Here is a 20,362-nt window from a genome sequence, read left to right on the forward strand (position 1 = left end):
ATTACCAACTGTAATTACAAAACATTATTTGAAAATATTTTCGTTAAAGGTAAGACAAGCATGGACGACACCAAATAAACGTAGCACTATCAAAAATAACAAAAATACGCTTCTTTATAAGCACGCTAAATATCGCAAGAAGAACGAACAAGAGATGAACAACGAAGATGTGCATATCTTGTATTACACTGCTCAGCGTTTCATTGGCAACGTGGAGGCTGGGAAGCGACACAACGAACTTATTGGAACTATTCATGTATAGCGCAAACAGTTGGCTGCGCGCACGAGGGTGCGCAGCCACTAGGCATGAATCGGGCCTGGAGAAAGGCCTTTGTGTCCAGCTCTCCAACTTTCCCCTTCACTCTTCCATAACCCTGGACCTGGAACCTGGACAGAAGCTGGACCTGGACAGAAGCAACGCCTTTTCGCTCTTTCATGTTAGGTAACCAGAAGGGTATGGCGGATTGCACCGCGAGGGCTAATATAATTGACAACTCGAAGCAAGGCGCACTGAATATGGCCATGGCCTCCGAGATCACCCCCTGCGCGCGTTTGGTGATCTCGGAGACCGTGATTTGACAAAATTAGTTGAGCGGAAGCCCGCAAGGCGGATGAGCTTAGAGATCACCGTGTTTGCGACGAGCACAGGCGTCGTTTTCATCCCCTTACGGTACTGCCCGCTGTGTGCTCCGAAATATGTGTGCAGATCCCACCGCGCTGGCAGTTCTCGTGTAGCTGCACGAATCGCCCGAATCCTAAAGCTGCGGGACAGCGGCGTAGTTTGTGTGCGAATCAGGCTCCGTCCGGCCTGCACATTGCCGCGATGACACGAGCTGGATCAGCGCCTCCTAGATAGCACAAGGCCGGTGCACTTCGATCCGTGACGTCATGCTACCTTGCCGGACTGCCATAGTATCTAATGGGGACGCTCCCGATCGAGCCGCGGTGATTTTGACGTCATCGCCTTCGTCACGCTGGGCTTGGCGATAAAAATTTCGGTCCAAGTAGCATGACGCCACAAATCAGAGTGCACAGGCCTGCTAAGGCACTGGCTGGATCCGCAAGCGGCGGGAAGGGGCTCATTTTCCTTCGCTATCTGGTCAGAGTGACGATGAGGATAGCTTATTTGGCTAGCTGGTCAGACTAAGGCACGTGGTACTGCAGCGCGAAAGGCGTGGATGAAGGGGAATCCTTAAAATACCCACAGACCTTAACAAGTTCACTTTATTTACTTGCAGACACGCGCGCACACACACACACACATGCACCACGCGCACACACACACACACGTACGCACACACACACACGTACGCACGCATGCACACACACACGCAACTGTATACGTGCGACATGGCGACACTGTCGAGGACACGAATTAGGAATTTCTCACTTGCGTTAACGCAGGCAGATAATGGCACCAATCAGCGGGCGAACTGAACTGCGCGGTAGTGACAGCGACAGCGTTAAAAGCTGTCGCTGTTCAGTTGCTATCGCCGTTCAGTTGCTATCGCTGTTCAGTTGCTATCGTTGTTCAAAAGCTATCGCTGTATCGCGAAAACACGGGTAGACTACACAGGAACTCCGCATTTTTTCCTCCTGTGCGCGACGCAGATGGTTCCGACCAGTGGCCCAGCAAAATTTTCGAGCTGCACAAGATTGCCAAGGAAGCGTATCGAATCTGTCGCGCTACCGAAGGTGAGCGCGCGTGATCCGTTTGCCTGTATTCGGCGTTCTTGAGCGCTGTAGCCAAGTGGACGCGTGTTTCCGGGGCACTATTTGCTCGAGGCCGAACTTTTACACCTTTCTTTCACCCGTGTATATGATGTAGCATAAAAAGAGCAATCATTGGGTTTCGTCCAGCCGCGCTGTCTTAATATTCTGGCACAGATTAATATTTGCGTATCAGTCATGTCAAAAAAAGAAACACTAATTATAGTCAGTGGCAATGTATAAGCACGCAGATGCAAATGCACCGTTGTACCAATGTCTATGGGTGCGCCATACAATCACTATTGCTCTTTTTTTTTATTACGCCATGGTGGAAACAAAATTATTTCAATTTTGCTGCCACTCGGGAACATTATTTTGGAGGGTCCAGGGTGAGGCAGTCGGGGGGCATATAAACTAGAGCTTTGAGGGCGGGGCTTGTACCGAATTACGTTATCACGGAGTACTCTTGTAGACGTGCTTGAATATAGGTGAATGGTTTGCTGCGCGGTGTCTTCCATGTAGTGATGCGTTTTATCTCTTTTTCTTTAATTTTGATTTCATAAATTCATTGTTCTGTCGCAACGTGCAAAGTGCTTCCACTCTTAATACAAAATGCTGAGAGCGTCGACAGTTAAAACGAGAGGAAAAGAAATTCAATTGCTGACCGTATCCTATCACGTGATTACTCGGGGCGTAGCGTTGACCTCCAAGCTGCAACGAGCAGCATTTGGCTCCGATGATGACGCACCTTTTATATCCCCCTGTTTCGGTTATGTATAAGAGAAAGAAGCGCTCATTACCCTCCGTGGTTGCTCAGTGGCTATGGTGTTTTGGGTGCTGAGCACGAGGTCGCGGGGTCTAATCCCTGCCACGGCGGCCGCATTTCGATGGGGGCGAATTGCGAAAACACCCGTTTACTTAGATTTAGGTTAGAGAACCCCAGATGGTCGAAATTTCCGGAGTCCTCCACTACGACGTGTCTCATAATCAGAAAGTGGTTTTGGCTCGTAAAAAAAACCCTAATTTAAGGAAATGTTCATCCTGTAACAGTGGTAGCACATTCTGCTTCACAGAGCGCGGTGTTTTCGTTGCAAAGTCGTGACCAGTTTGACGCGGAACAAGGAATTTACTTTTGAGCCACGATTATTCGTGATGCATGCGTTGGAATATTACGCGTGAAACGAACAGCATTAGCGTAGATTGATATTATTGGCTTTTACAGGTGAAGTATAGCATACTGGGCATCTTGCTGTTTATGTGAACGGGAGCAATAACGACCAGGGCCTTGCAAAAAGAGCGTCCTGGCGGCCACAAAAGTTATTTGATTTCAGTATACCAGATGGCACTGCAGAATTTAGGCGTTCGCCGCCGGTTTGCCGTGCGAAACGCTCTACACTTGACAGCTTTAGCAGTACAGAATTTGGGCTCTACACTTGACAGCTTTATCAGTACAGAATTTGGGCTCTACACTTGACAGATTAGCAGTACAGAATTTTGGCTCTACACTTGACAGCTTTAGCAGTACAGAATTTGGGATCTACACTTGACAGCTTTATCAGTACAGAATTTGGGCTCTACACTTGACAGATTAGCAGTACAGAATTTTGGCTCTACACTTGACAGCTTTAGCAGTACAGAATTTGGGCTCTACACTTGACAGCTTTAGCAGTACAGAATTTTGGCTCTACACTTGACAGCTTTAGCACTACAGAATTTGGCCTCTACACTTGACAGCTTTAGCACTACAGAATTTGGGCTCTACACTTGACAGCTTTAGCAGTACAGAATTTGGGCTCTACACTTGACAGCTTTAGCAGTACAGAATTTGGGCTCTACACTTGACAGCTTTAGCAGTACAGAATTTGGGCTCTACACTTGACAGCTTTAGCAGTACAGAATTTGGGCTCTACACTTGACAGCTTTAGCACTACAGAATTTGGCCTCTACACTTGACAGCTTTAGCACTACAGAATTTGGCCTCTACACATGACAGCTTTAACAGTACAGAATTTGGGCTCTACACTCGACAGCTTTAGCACTACAGAATTTGGGCTTTCGCCACCGGTCTGCCGTGCGAAACGCTCTGCACTTGACAGCTTTAGCAGCGTGCTACCGCCTCACCGTTACCGACAGTTGGTAGCCACGACACGGCGAATTCGCAAAGTTTACCGAGAGCTGGTATAGGTTTAGGTATAGGTATAGGTTAGAGCCGTCGGTTACCGAGACTACGTAACAAGATGGCCGTGCCCTCGATGCCCGCTTCTAAGCTAACTTTATCACCAACTCTATAACTAACGGTCACTTAGGTCACGTAAAACTCTTGCTTGGGCTAGTTGCTTCATGCTTGAAGTAGTGAAGGCAAGGCGCAGTAGACCAGGACTCAAGAAGAAGGACACAAACGACAGGACCGGCGCCTCCTGTCGGTCCTGTCGTTTGTTGAAGTACTATAGCGCCAAACAGACGACACAAGAAGAAGAGACACGGACAAGCGCTATGTCGTCAAGCGCTGTGTCGTCTGTTTGGCTGTGTGGACAAGCGCTGTGTCGTCTGTTTGGCGCTACAGTACTTCAGTAATGCACCAACTAGCCCAACAAAAAGTTTTGCTGTCGTTTGCGTTCTTCTTCTTGAGTCCTGGTCTTCTGCGCCTTGCCTTTACTACTTCATTTAGGTCACGTTGTTGCGACTGTGAGCAAATTGACACAGGCGACTTATCGTCGAAGCTGCAAGGCGTGGTCACACACCATGACGCAGTCACCGTAACCGACGGCAGCGCCGCCCGGCGTAAACTGTACCGGAGCGCGGTAAACTCCGTGCATGCGCACTTGCGACAGCCGGTATCGTGACCGGTAAGGCGGTAACGCTATGCTAGAGCTGCATTAAGTAGAGCGTGTCGTACGGCAAGGTGGTGCATAGGTGGCATGAAAACTAGTAGATGCGAAATATTCGGTTAAAGTTAGCGCCCGCCGGAGTGATGTTATAGTTGGTCTTAACGCGACACTTGGTGGTAAAGTTGCACATTCTTGGCTGCTCTGAATTTCCCTCACGATTAAAGCATTTGGTTAAGCTAATGTAGTGTATGCACGTGGCGGCGTGAGAACGTTCAGGGCTGTGTGATGGAGCGCTGCATCACACATCGTTGTTTGTTTTTGTTTTTGCTCACTTTACCAACTAACCCAATTCGCCACGTCGTTGCCTCTGCCCTCTTCTGATCGTACAGACGAGTGTGATAACCATTAAGTGAATTCCTTGTATATTATCTATTTGTCACCAAGCTGTGCAGGTTTCCAATGGGGAAGCTGCATAGTAGGTAGATGCTGTATAGCGTTTGCTACGTATCTTTGCTCTTATAAGAACAAATTTGTGTGATGAATAGGAAATTTATAGTCGTCTTGCAAAGAATTTGGGGCACACGTATAACTTAGACTAGCTGGTTATAGAGTGTTCAGACGTTAGTCGAGAAAAATCCTGGCCTTAGAGGGACATTGAGGAGAAATACTATAATTAATTTAAGCTGATAAGGTATTCTTTCAAAATTCTAGATTCGATAATTTTGCCGTATGTGTTGTTGATTGCATGCTAGAACAGAAAATGGAGGCAAAACTTCCAGTCTTGATTTTGTTTGTTTTCATTTTGCGCGTGCATCTCAGCGTCAGTATGCGTCAGCGTGACGTCACATAGCGTATACACGGCAAAGCAAATTTTCTCAAAACGAGGTGTGGTCTAATTCTTGCTACATTGGAATACAAACCATACCATCTTTCCCAGTGGGAATGTAGCTGGCTCCGAGTGGACGCCTTCATTATATATTCATGACGTCACAGCGATCTGGTGCGAAAACTTGAAGGAGGTGGCGCCACCGTCTTACTTTCTTGCTTCTTAGCTCACCGGGTCCCTTCTCACGGTAGCAGATGCCTTTCTTTAATTAAGGAAGAAATTACTAATTTATAGTATTAACATCATTTAAAAAATTATGGGGTTTTACGCGCCAGAACCACGATCTGATCATGAGGCATGATTATGATTATAGTGGGGGACTCCGGAAATGTTGACCACCTGGGCTTCTTTAACGTGCACCTAATTCCAAGTACACGGGTGTTTGCGCATTTCGCCCCCATCTAAGTGCGGCCGCCGTGGCCGGGATTCGATCGCGCCACCTCGTGCTCGGCAGCCCAACACCATAGCCACTAAGCAACCACGGCAGGTTATTAATACTGTTGAACTTATCTTTATTTCTTGATGTCTCTGTAACGGCAGGGGCTTTTCAAGGATATAATATCGACCTCATGCCGCACAACGCGTGTATTTCGTGTGCATACGTTGCCTAAATAAAATGTGCAGGTTGGTGCCTGCGTAAGCTAACCAAGGGAGGAGGGGGGGCGTGAGAATGATTTACACGGCCTCCATTTTAAAACTAAGAGCTGAAAGGTCATAATCCGCGACGAATGCCTCGCGTCCTAGTATAGTCATTCTGTAATAACTATATACACCAATCACGTGCTCTTATTTTGTGTGTTTGTGTGTGTGAAGGTTTTCACGCCGATCTTGTCAGAGAACTGTACTCGGCGAAGTCGCGGGGCGTCAGCTACGTCATCAGCAAGTTCGAGCAGCTGCACCCGATATGGCCTTTCTACACGCCGGTTGTCGGGGACATGAAATGCTACGTGAGTGCTTGCTCGGCATTAGACAGTTTTAGTTACACGTACAGTCGCGATCAATTTGAAGGTGATCGCTTGAGCGGCGTCCAAAACTAGGAACAGCGCCACGTCACGTCATCACCGTCGCTCGAGAGGGAAACATCAGATAGCTCCCCTCTCTCTCTTTCGGTGTTCCCTGAAAAGCTGTCACTCCCGTCACCGTTCACGGCATAACCTGCCACTTCATTTCGATTGTGGCATGAGCTTTTGCACAGAGGCGTCATTGCTAGCCAAGATATACATGAGGAAGCGATGCATACAGATCATTGCCATGAAAGGGAAACAAACACAAAAATGTGGCGAGTTGGTCTTGGGGATGATGGTTGCAGGCTGGAAGAGCATAATAGGGGATGAAGGCCGCGCAGTTTTTATCTTCGCAGTTCCGAAATCGGCCGCTATGCTGCTTGGAAGGCCCGCCGGTCGATGCTCGCACGACCACCTTCAAATTGATCGCGACTGTACGTAGAGGCTTTGCGAACGTAGAGCTTCTACGTGTCAGCAGTGCGCATGCGTAGAACGTAGCGGGCGCGCGCGCGTCTCACGGACGTACGTGAGATTCAATTTGTTTGCGTGCGTTTCTTGCGCACGTAGACAGCTTCGCGCGGGAGTTCCGCGAGATCACGAACAAGCGATAGCGGGCCGCGCGCGCGCAGACGGCTCGCATCGAAACACGGCGACAGATGGCGACAGGATCGAATTGGCTACCGCCGTGTCCACATTTCCCGATAGATGGAGCTACGGGGTCCCTCTTAGCGTGCGTCGCGTACGTGTAGCTAAAAGCGTTTCAGATGGCGTGCGCGTAAGGTACATACGTAGGCTTTTCACGTTTGCGTACGTGAAGCCTCTACGTACGTGTAACTACAGCTGTCTAAAATTAACCAAGTGCGCGCATTGTAAAAGCCCGTGCATGTTGACATGCGTACTTGTTTGCCGGATGGCCGTGTTCCACCGCCTAGCCCCTTCAATCACGGCGTATACGCGTTTGTGGACGCGACTTATTTTTGCCATTGCTGTGCCGTGGTTGCAAGGAATAGACGACGAACATTAAGCATTGAGTAAACTGAACACTCTGCTTTCCTAAAGTGCGCCCACTTCCCTTTTGAGAGAAATTTATCGCTTTAGAAACAACGGCTTTGGTAAAGGCACTACTGTGTTTGACGGGACGTTTGGAGAGGGGCCTTTCGGTAGTAAATTCGAAAGATGTTTTTTCCCTCGTTGAAATGCCTGTGCCGAATAATTAACCTATGCATGTAATTCGAGCGGGTGATTCAATATGTTTAACGAAGAGACGTAGCATTACTGACTGTACAGTAAATGAATATATAATTACCGCGTAATTATGGTAGCTCTCTATGAAATGCACAGTCATTCTCGTCCCGCCTTGACTTGATTTCTATGGAGGCCTCCAGCACCTTGGCATAGGGTTACGTAAATTTTACACATTTATCGACAGTCGAACATAATTCGTGACTGAAGGGGCTAACAAACGTTATTGCTCAGCGCAGGACGCGCCTGCCTGTATGGGAAGCTTCTCGAATGTTATCGACGGTTCTATCCTCTATCTGTTGTGCACCGAAACTAGTGCGATCTGAGTGTATGTACGCGCCACGCAAATTGTGTAGGGCCTTCTGGTAGACACGCGGGCAGTAGCGATTACTCTGGAACATCCGATGACTCATGCATAAAAGCGGACGCGCTTGATCCACTGATCGGATTTTCCACAATCGCCGATTGTGTTCGCCGCAGTCGTCGTTCTTTGAGTGTTAGCCTGTTTTCGAGGGCACGGGTTCGGCAAAATAAAACGCTAGTTTCGTCACTCACAGTTTTGCTGCTTTCTTCACCGTCGCTACTACGTGACAATATTAAACGACAGGCGCTCGACGGGCGCTGTAATTATTGGCTAACAAGCAAGTGAAATTGCTGTTCACTTATCTGCCCTGCGTTAGCCTTCTTCGTTCTGTTCGTTTAGCTTTTCGTTCGTTACATCTGACCCATTTTTGTGGCCGCCTGGACCGCCGACGCCGCATAACTAAGCTTTTCATTACCGCATTCGATCAGGTGCGCTGTATCGCAATGGCAAAATGTGGGCTTCGAACGGGCTAGGCTACACGGCTGTTGACAGCAAGCAAATGAAGTTTTCTTCTCGTCATGCTCACCATCATAACCATCAGCACCATTATTATTATTATTATTATTATTATTATTATTATTATTGTCGTCGTCGTCGTCGTCGTTGTTGACGTCATCATCATCATCATCATCATATTTCTATGTCCACTGCAGGTTGAAGGATCTCCCAGGGATCCCCAAATGCCCCTGTCTTACGCTCGTTGATTCCAGGTTACGCCGCCAAAATTTCCATATTTTCGTCGCACTGGCTTATGGTCTGCGGTCCTAGACACCGCTTCCCTTCCCTTGGCACCCATTCTCTAACTAGTAATGAACTTTACGCTTGTTTAAACTTGCAAGCCTTGAAAGCGGCACCAGCGTAGACACAGCGGGGGAAGAAAAAGAAACCTACCAATGCATGGCCAATATGGCCAATACTGGTCAATATGGGCCAACGTAAGCCAACGTTTCCCGTGCTGCTAGGTTTATTCTTCATAGGGGCGTAACACCAGGCAGCGCGGTGCATCCTACGGTGAAAACGATCCGACGACAAATGTGGCATCCAATACACTAAGGAAACAATTTCGAAGTAAGAAAATGAAAGCTAGTGCGATAGAACCGTTAGGCCGGCTGCCTCAAATAGACGCGGATTCCCGAAAAAGAAATGGCAGCGCGACTGCTCCCATGCATCTCCAGTTCATTTGAGTATTAAAGAACGCTCGGGAGTAAAATTAAACCAGCTCCGTTTTCATTCAACTGGCGGGGGGAAATATTTGTCATTTTATTCAAAAAAAAATAAAGCCGAACAGCTTGTTATGGAATTGCATGCCGGGAACTCAGCGGCGCAACGTTATTTCGACGTCATTTCGACGTCACTTCAAAACGCTTTATTGCACTTGCGCAGTTTTTTTTATCCATAAAAGTACTCGTAGCTATAGCTTTCTATGTTGAGTCCCTTGTATCTTTAGAGTGCATTGTACACTGTATTTACTCCGTACTAATCCATGAGGTCAGGGGGTGCGCTTGTCCAAAAAAAGTGGCTTGCGTTTCCTCCGTATTGCGCTGTTTCCGACGTACCGAATCTCCCTCCTGTGACGTTTGTGGCGGACCACTTAATTGACACACTTTATATAACTTTACACTGAAAAAGTATTCGAATCGTTGACTGTTTGTTGGACCAGATGTTGCGTCATGTTGTGTCGTTGAATGCAACAAAAATTATTAAAAAGAGTTTTATTATTTAGGCTGGTCAGATAAGCGCACAATCAGCCACGTACTTGCCTATACGATCAGCCATCAGAATAGCGCTGATGGATAAAGAAACAAGTTATCCCGGGACATATTAGGGTGTTCTTCTTTTAGGTAGGGGGGGGGGGGGGACTTTTAAATGTGAATCTGTGGGAGCCTTGTATCTACCTTCCGACTGCGCACGTGCAGCTATTATGTTATGCTATTATGTTACACTATTAACTATTATGTTAATGAAACCTTGGTTTGCAAGTGAGCGTCTGTCCTGAGTGCATCACTTCCTTCCGCCCTGATCCCGCCTAGCGACACAACGTGATAGTGTTTCTCTAAACTCCCTGTTCATTGATTTCGCGGCAATATTGTATTGATTGTTCATTGATTGCCCGATGAATTTACTGCCCAAGGGAAAGGGGTGCTCAAAGTTGCGCTTCTTGAATTTTGTGCCGAAACCCTAGCGCCGGTATGAAGTATGACGTCACAAATTAGTAGTAGTAGAAGCTCTCGAAACTCTCTAGGTTAAATCTAAGGCCCCTAGTACAGCTAGTACAGTATGATGTAGTCCAGGTTTTGCGACAAAAAAAAATTTAACCAGACCCTAGCAAACGCCATCAAAATCCAATGTGTCACGGCAAGCCCTCCGAGATCGGGCGGCGTGCACGGCGCACGCCGCCCGATCTCGGAGGCTATGGTGACGGCTAGCTCGAGTCAAAAAATTCCGAGGCAGCGTCGTCACCCGTCTTTCATTTCTTGCGCCTTATCTTATGTGACTCCTGTCTTATCTGGCTTATCTTCTCACGGTAAGAGCGCCTTTCAAATTGTAGATAGGTCGGCTATCAATACAGCACCATTATTTTTTTTTTCTTTTAAGCGTATATTCTTTTAAGTGCTGACGTTTCGCGACTGCGTATCGGTTATCGACTGATATACTTTAGTTGAAAATTGTGTAAGCAATGAGGCGAAAGCGAAACGAAGCGGTGAACGTCGTCTTTTGGGTTTTCCGGCAGCTGTTTCCACCGGAGATGTTCGTGCCTGTGACAGCATACAAGAACGAGGACTTGATGGACGAATTCGCGGCCGCCTATATGAACCACCTCAAGGACAGCGGCTTGGACGAGACTCCCGAAGTCAGGAACGACATTGACTTCTTCCTGAACGTGGAAAAGACCATGGCTAAGGTAAAGTCGCGTCAGTCTCCAGGAGGCTTTCCTCTTTTTTTTTTTTTCAATTATGAATGTTATGATAACCTCACCCACTCTGGGAATCTGTTTTCTCGGAGTTTCTTTGGTGTAGATGTCTGTGTTAATGCTGTAGCATTGGCGTTGTGAGGAAGGTACAGTCGCGTACAGAATAAAATGGACCACGGGATCTCCGAAAACGTTCAATTCCCGAGCAGCCTGTAGCAGTAACCAGTAAAACTGCCCACGATGACGTTGTTAGTATATTCTAGTGGAGGTCCAAAATGCAAATACCAGATTGCGTTCTGAGATTGCGGAGATATTCAGCTTTTTCTTAGATTTCATGGTCCGTAATATTCTGTCCGCGACTGTACATTTAATGTACATAAACTTTTTCTGTGTACATAGGTTACGCTGACGCTGTACGTGTGACGAGATTGCTTCTGTTATGAGCTATACACGAAAATAATGTGAAAGGGTACAGCGAATATTCGAAGTTTCGAATGCGAATGCGAATAGTCAATGTGTAATATTCGATACTTTTTTTCAAGATTAACTATTCGGTATATTCGAATGCTCAAAACGAACCAAACGTTCGCCATAAACGAACTGTTTAAGCCTAACTGCTGTTCCCCGTGTGCTAAGAAATGTACCGCTCGTGATCAAAAGTTTGACGACGACAAAAATGTTCGAAGGAATGCAGAAATAAAATGCGCAATGCAAGCTCTGTTTACGGCTTCGTGTTGGAGGCCTACGTGACAACCTGGGATTTTCGCATGTGCTTAGTGTTCTTGGAAGTCTGGCAGTCTAGAACTCGCATCTTTTACGGTGCAGCAAGTGACGTTTTCTTTGCAATGGGCCTTTCAACATGCGTCTTCGGTAGAAAAGACCCTCAGTAGTTCTTTTTTCTTTGTCCGCAAATTCTATCCTGTTTATTTTTCGGCAACCATTTAGTTAATCTCTTTTGAAAGCTAGTCATATACAACGGCCATCTCTTTTTTTTTTTGGAGGGCTTGTGTGCAACTAAGCTTTAATGTCGTTGAGGGGATGCACTTCCAATTCTTCTAATGACAATCCCTCATCCTGTGTTTGAAACTGATCAATGGCTCCTGAAAGTAAGCCGTCGTTTTTGCACTAGCCAGTACAAGCACGGTACCTAACTTAACCAAAATAAATAATCTGCTGTAAATATATGCGTCTGCATCATACTATTGGGTATTCGATTCCGTATTCGGTACCTACTAGTCTTATTCTATTCTCATCCGAAAAAAAATGGTATATCGCCCATCTTTCATTAAAAAAAGCACCTACTATGCCTTCAGGAGTCGATATCTAAATACACGACGACAAAGAAATCGTTATGCTGCGAATCCACTGCCACGAATTTTGTGCGGTTTGTGGCATTTAAGAAAATTAATGTCTATTAATTGTATTAAGCCCCGATCACTCAGCGAATGAGTTGAGGAGGAAAAGCATGACAATGGGAAACGGCAACTTGTAATCATCCGTAGCTCACTTAATATGAGATGTTTCACCTAATTTGTGGCGCGATTGTTTTACTTCAGCTGTACCTTACGCTTCTACAAAATTTGTCCCAACCGTTTCAAGAACCCTTTCCTATCCCAGATAACCAGCCACTTTTCATGAAGTTCGTTCACTAAATGTTTCACTTGTGTTTCACTTATGTTCACTTATGTTTGCAAATTCACTTATATTTGTTTCAGTCGGTAGCATTCAGTTTTATTTTATCTCTAAAATGCATCAAATTTTATTCAGGTCTGTTGTCTAACGAGTTAACTTTTACGTGCCACGTGACTCGTACCACATGTAAGCACTTCCGACACATGCAATACGCAAAAGCACGGCCTTCGAGACCTGTGTATGTTGCCCAGAGAGAGCCGTCGATTGGGCTTGGATCTGGACGCCACGAAAGGTGGTGTTCAAATCTACGCCCCAGCGACGTATCCCTCTGAAAAATGGTAATTATCTCGAAGACATGCTTTTGGTGTATGCGTGCCGCGGTAGCGATTTCGGGAATCGGAAACACGTCATGGAACTTGTTTCCAGCTGGTCGCTTTGTCATGGATGTTTTGGACACCACCTATACGGAATTCGAAGTTCACCTCGAGGTGAAGCGGCATCTTGAATCGCCTTCTTTATTTCTTGAAAGAAGTGAATGATTGCCACAGCTTCACATTCGGCGGTCAACATGGGATGGACGGACGGACGGACGGACGGACGGACGGACGGACGGACGGACGGACGGACGGACGGATGGATGGACGGATGGACGGACGGATGGATGGATGGACGGACGGATGGACGGACGGATGGATGGACGGACGGACGGACGGACGGACGGACGGACGGACGGACGGACGGACGGACGGACGGACGGACGGACGGACGGATGGATGGATGGACGGACGGATGGATGGATGGATGGATGGATGGATGGATGGATGGATGGATGGATGGATGGACGGATGGACGGATGGACGGATGGACGGACGGACGGACGGACGGACGGACGGACGGACGGACGGATGGATGGATGAGCGTCCCCTTTGGCGGTGTTTGCGTCACCGTGGCGGTGTTTGCGTCACCGTGGCGGTGTTTGCGTCACCAAACTCTTGTTCTTATTTTGCATAATGTGCGTCCTATTTTTTCAATCCAAGCTTGTGTTGGCTGACACGTGATGCTGTCATGTCATGTCACACAAAAACCCAGTTGCTCCCAGAGCGGAGCAGCTGCAGGAAAGGGCCGTTTGATGAGTTGACAGCTGCGCCGGCGCCGTAGTGTGAGTCATCAACAGGATTCCAGCTGCTTAGGCGCGCGCTCACGCCAAACGCGTATCCAATCAGGAACGTTTTCGCTTCAGCCGGGGAGGGAAAGGGCAGGAAAGGGTTTCGTTTCCACCGGCTTCGTTTCCGTTCAGTTCATTCTCGGAAAACGGATGGAACGGCCACGCGTTGTGCCTTCCCCCGAGGAACGGGCAGCGTTCGACGAGCGGCGGTGAGGACTCGACCTTGAAAGGGCTCGCCGTCAGCGCGCCGATTCATCCGTTAGAGCCGCCCGAGTGCAGCCAATCCGACAGCAACGAGATCAAGATCCCGAGCTGAGGTAGCGGAAGGCCGAAGCAATCCGGTACAGTCACCTGCGGGTACCGTGACGAAGGTCAGGTGCACGCAGAAGGAGCTTTGCCTACACCCATTCTCCCGTAGGCCAAGGGTTGTTCGTTTTGTTTTTTCAACACAAAGAAATCCCAGCACCAGACTTTCTGATCCAATATTGCGAATTTTGTCGAAAATGGCAAGCGTCGTCTGTCGACTTGTAGCAAAGCGTCATCTGCCATGTTGTCCAGGGCACGGCAAAACGAAACTGATCGCTCGAAAGCATAGATGATGCATACCGGCTGCTTCCACCCTTGTTTCGTTGCTATGGGCAAGGCAAGGGACCAGTGACAACACCGGCAACAATTCTTGGGCTTTAGCTTCGTCCATAGGCTCAGTAAATGAGTGAGCAAAGTGAAATTAGCATGCTAAACAGTGGCCGAAGATGCTATGAGATAAGCTGAAAAATAAAGAAAGCTTATTCAACACGAGCAAACAAAAGAAGAAACGTTTTATTTCTAAACATATTTGCATCATTTTACTTTATTGTTTCGTAGATTCAAAAGTCAGAGTCAAATATACGTGAATTATTAAATTTTGCGCTAGCGGCTAGAAAAATGCCGACGCTGTATTTCCACAACCAAAACTAGCCCGGCTGTCCTCCCTGACAGCAAGTGCTCATGGTGGGACGTCAGTAAAAATCGCTTGGGGCTCGCGCTACAATGGTAAGCAGTGCATCTAGAAGCAGGAAAGAGGGACACGTAAAAGACGAAGACGAACGCTCACAAAGCTCTCGTTCTCGTCTTTTCCGTGTCCTTCTGTCCTACATCACGCTGCACTACTTAACACTATGGGAAACCGACCACCCAGAACCACTCACTACCCTTCTAAGCTACAGTGGCATGGGCGCGGTGCGAGTCAGGTATTTCGCTCGTGGTACAGTGACATCTGTTTTTACCGCATTAGCACTGTTCTTTCTTTTTAAGTTCTCCGCGATAAGTGGAACACCTGGTACATCGCAAGATTTCCAAAAAGTGGGTCCGCCTAAGCGAAGAAATGCCCTCGCGTTGAAAGATATTTCGTAATCACCGAAAGACGTTCGGAAAGTATTTTGTAACGGTGTCCCAAAAGACAGTGGCACGCTCTGCCTCTCTGTTTGGTGCAGCTCTCGACTCATCCCAAGCGACGCCTCTACAAACCCATCGAGAGAACCAGCGTGACGAACGACATTCCAAAGGTAAGCCTCCCCTCAGTTGGTGCAGCGTCTACCGTTGCCTCATGTCGTCCTGTTTACAAACCTCCTGATATCCCACTAAGCAAACGAAGCAGGGTGACTGTAGGCAGTGGCGTAGCAACAAAGGGGGGGGGGGGGGGGCGTGGGCCCCGGGTGCAAGGGGCCAGAGGGGGGGGGCGTCATATACGTCTTAAGACACCCCTCTTTCCGCCGGCTACACCCTGGGGGGGTGACACAAGACCTATGGGCCCCGGGTGCCAGACGACCTAGCTACGCCACTGACTGTAGGCCTAAAAAAAATTGGAGGACGCTTTAGCTTCGCCTTTAAGAGGGGAACGCGATAGCATTCAAAGATCCCTGACTGCTTCTCACGCTTCCCGGCAACTGGAGCGTGTGTAACTGTAATGTTTACCGGGAATCGCTGGCCGCGGGCATTCTGGTAGAAACGCGGCCTCTTGCGTGGGCCACGATGCGGTACGATGGATGGGTGGATGCATGGTTGTTATGAGCGTCCCCTTTGGAACGGGGCGGTGTGTTGCGCCACCAAGCTCTTGCTATTATACTGCCTAATGTCCTACCTAGGTTAAACAATAAAAAAAAGACACTATGAACTCCCACAACCAAACTTTCCGATCCCCTATTCCGAACTGGGCTTTTGTACGTCTCCGTTTTTTGTCGTTTCCCTACTTTTATTCCACCAATCCTCCAAACGCCTCTTACTAATCCCTATTGCAGACATGTTTACTTTTCCACGGCTCTCGCCGAACCCATGGGCTTCAAGGAGGCCAGTGGTGCCTAAATCGACCGCTGGGTAGACGTCTTCCCGTTCTAATAAAACATGCTCCATCGTTCCCCTAGCTTTACCGCCGCAAGCGCATGCTTCTTCTTCCTTATTATAACTCGGTTTATAGGTGCGTGTTCTAAGGCATCCCGATCTCGCTTCGAAAAGTAATGAGCTTCCCTTTGAGTTATCATAAATTGTTCCTTTCCTGATTTCGTTTTTTCCTCTTAAGTAGTTACTCATGGCAGGTTTCTTTTCCACGATGCGGTGGAGGCGAGCGCCATCTGGATGGTGTTGTTGCAACGAACCGGGCGCGCCACTTCGTCGCGCCCCTGTCTTAGGCCACGGGCCATCCCTTCTAATAAAAGTTTCAATCAATCAATCAATCGTCGCGCCCAAGATACTCGTGCGCCGGCGCGCGCGAATATCTTGCCACCTGAAGTTGCTCCCAGAAGCTGTGATTCTAATCCTACAAAAGTTATTCCGTAGAAAACGTTGCAGAACCAGAACTGCAGTGAGAAACGCGTGGAGTTACAATCCTATGTGGCCGCACTACTTGGGGTAGCCTCCCGCATCGTTGCCAGCTGTGTATGAAACGGAATATGTGAGTATTCATTGCTACGGCATTTGCGGAGTCGCTGATAGGTTGCATGTTGGACTGATAATCTTTGGGTCCGGAGTTCGAATCCCGGCGGTGCACTGGGACTTCCTTTCGTTGTTTCTTTACAAAATTCTGGTAATGCATTCTGTGATTCTAGTGACAGACAGCGGCGGACTTCAAAACCCTAAGGTTTGTAAACCCTAACAGCTACCGCTGCAAACGTGATTGATATGATGTGTTAGGTAGAGCTTTATACAACAGAAAATTTGCCGACGAGTGTCATAAGTAACCGGTGATCAATCAGTCACCAACTCTACTGTTGTAGTCACATTTAACAGTTGACCACACTGTACAGCCGGTCAAAAAAGCTTACGGGACATGACAAATGCGAATTTGTGCTCGGTTAAAGCGTGACACCTCTAATTTAATGAATCACTATATGAGGGTCATGCAGTTAAAACTACTGCACACTGAATTGAAATCGATCTTTTCGATTATCCCGTAAACATTTGTTGCCCACTGCACATCAGTGGGTCGGACTAGGCGAAAATTCATTTTGCGAGCCTGCTTAAAACACATAGCCGAATCGGGGCCTGTGACGTTTTCTTGCGCAGTTCTTATCGGCCGACATCGTCGGGTGCAAAGACAAGCCGTACGTCTGGGCCGACGAAGACCACTACAAGGGCGTCAAGGAAGTAATCGATAAAATGGAGTGAGTTAGAAATACGCGTATCAACGTTGCTGTATAAACCGCGTAGTCGCCCTTTTCTGATTTCTCGTGAAAGTAACCCTCACTCGACACAATCATTTTTTTTTCTAGGGACTTGTAGTAATATAACTATATAATGTGTCAAAAGATGTCTTCACCAGCTTTGCTGCTGCTGCGCGCGACTCCGGTAACCCGATAATTCGGTTCGCTAATTGTGTAAACCGGTATAAATTGAGCATAAATGTTCTGTTTTTAGCATTACAAATAGGATAGCTTCCATTTAATGTATGCATTTTCTTTGTAGGCACAAGTGACACTGTTCGCCCTAAATAAAAAGATGTGCTCTAGGTAATAGTAACCGCCTTTAAGTAATATTAGTCTCATAGTTACGTGGAATTGCTTCAACAGAAGTAAAAATTATAGGAGCCAAGGATTTGCAGCGTCACTGTCGGGTCCCATGTACAGGATGTGTAACATTTTGACAGGCGCGAAAATAATGTGTACATCGCCTTTGCATAAAAGATAAACATTGTTGATATCTGTTCTGGCCTGGCAGAAGAAAACCAAAACATGCAAGCCCGCGCGATTCTTGCGGTTCACGGAGGAAGGACCCCCCCCCCCCCCTCTCACTCGCCTGACCCCCTGTCTCGCGCGCGCGAGATTAAACCGCGTTCGCCGGCTCAGCCTCGCACACTTTCACTATCACATACATACATACATACATACATACATACATACATACATACATACATACATACATACATACATACATACATACATACATACATACATACATACATACATACATACATACATACATGCGTACATACATACATACATACATGCGTACATACATGCGTACATACATGCGTACATACATGCGTACATACATACATACATACATACATACATACATACATACATGCGTACATACATACATACATACATACATACATACATACATACATACATACATACATACATACATACATACATACATACATACATACATACATACATACATACATACATACATACATACATACATACATACATACATACATACATACATACATACATACATACATACATACATACATACATACATACATACATACATACATACATACATACATACATACATACATACATACATACATACATACATACATACATACATACATACATACATACATACATACATACATACATACATACATACATACATACATACATACATACATACATACATACATACATACATACATACATACATACATACATACATACATACATACATACATACATACATACATACATACATACATACATACATACATACATACATACATACATACATACATACATACATACATACATACATACATACATACATACATACATACATACATACATACATACATACATACATACATACATACATACATACATACATACATACATACATACATACATACATACATACATACATACATACATACATACATACATACATACATACATACATACATACATACATACATACATACATACATACATACATACATACATACATACATACATACATACATACATACATACATACATACATACATACATACATACATACATACATACATACATACATACATACATACATACATACATACATACATACATACATACATACATACATACATACATACATACATACATACGAGGGCCGTTTTTTTTTCAACCTCCGATCGCTCCGTGCAGGCGCTACGCGGGCAGCAGAAAGCGGACATGCGCTGTAGGCAACTGCGCAGCTCTCGCACTACACACTCCCCCATTGTTGACATTCAGGCGTCAGTCGGCATTGTGCTACAGCCACGTAAACATGGCTGCCATTATTGTTGCTCCCGCCAAGTGTCAATTGCGAAGCGTTATTCGTTTTCTACAGGCTGAAGGCCATGGTGCTGCAGAAATCCATCGGAGAATGAGTCGAGTGTATGGGTAAAACTTCATGAGTGATGGTGTTGTGCGTGAATGGTGTCGAAATTTTAAAGATGGACGTAATGATGTGCATGATGAAGGGGACCAAGGACGCAAATCTGTCGTTTCAGATGACCTGGTTCAACGAGTTGACAGAATGGTTAAAGAAAACCGCAGATTCACCATTACTGCTTTATCTGCGGGATTTTCAGAAGTTTCAAGGTCTGATTTGTACTTTATTGTTACTGAACGGTTACGCTAAAAAAAACTTTGTGCACGTTGGGTCCCGAAAATGTTGACGGACGGCCACAAAACTCGACGAATGGCGTCAGCTTTGGAGTTCCTTGAGCGTTATCAGGATGAAGGAGCCAACCTTTTGAAATCAATCGTGACTGGCGATGAAACCTGGATTCAATACGACACACCGGAAACAAAACGACAATCACAACAATGGATGCATTCAAATTCACCAAACAAACCAAAGAAATTCGAAAAAACCTTCAACAACAGAAAGACCATGGCTACTGTGTTTTGGGATCAGCAAGGTGTGTTGCTTGTGGAGTTTATGGAGCCCGGAACCACAATCACTGCAGCTGTTTATTGTGAAACTTTACGACGTTTGCGTAGAGCCATTCAGAACAAACGAAGAGGAAAGCTGACCGCTGGAGTTGTTCTGATCCATGACAATGCCCGTCCACACACTGCTGGAGCAACTCAACGGCTTCTCGAACAATTTGGATGGGACATTTTCGATCATCCGCCATACAGTCCAGACTTAGCACCCTGTGACTTTCATCTTTTTCCTGGACTGAAGACGTGGCTTGGTGGGAAGCGCTTTCAAACCGATGGCGACCTTCAAACCAACGTCAAGCACTACTTGAATTCATTGGGGGCAACTTTTTTTGAAGAGGGTATTGCAAAGCTTGTCCACAGATATGACAAATGCCTCAATCTCTTCGGTGATTATGTCGAAAAGTAACCGTAACTGTACTAATCTTTTGGTAATAAAATTAT

At 46.4% G+C, this 20,362-nt stretch overlaps 1 protein-coding gene across 15 annotated transcripts in view; it reads left to right on the forward strand.

Annotated features, from left to right (window-relative positions):
• Positions 1 to 20,362, forward strand: part of LOC139049040 (endothelin-converting enzyme 1-like) — a 70,712-nt gene that overhangs the window by 12,444 nt on the left and 37,906 nt on the right. For all 15 annotated transcript variants that reach the window (XM_070524128.1, XM_070524136.1, XM_070524132.1 and 12 more), the window contains 5 exons: positions 1,612 to 1,695; positions 6,238 to 6,371; positions 10,766 to 10,936; positions 15,215 to 15,286; positions 17,280 to 17,377. In XM_070524128.1, the coding sequence (XP_070380229.1) occupies positions 1,612 to 1,695; positions 6,238 to 6,371; positions 10,766 to 10,936; positions 15,215 to 15,286; positions 17,280 to 17,377 (559 nt within the window). The remainder of the gene's footprint in view (positions 1 to 1,611; positions 1,696 to 6,237; positions 6,372 to 10,765; positions 10,937 to 15,214; positions 15,287 to 17,279; positions 17,378 to 20,362) is intronic.

The sequence above is a fragment of the Dermacentor albipictus genome, chromosome 8 (assembly GCF_038994185.2).
Source record: "Dermacentor albipictus isolate Rhodes 1998 colony chromosome 8, USDA_Dalb.pri_finalv2, whole genome shotgun sequence".
NCBI lineage: Eukaryota > Metazoa > Arthropoda > Arachnida > Ixodida > Ixodidae > Dermacentor > Dermacentor albipictus.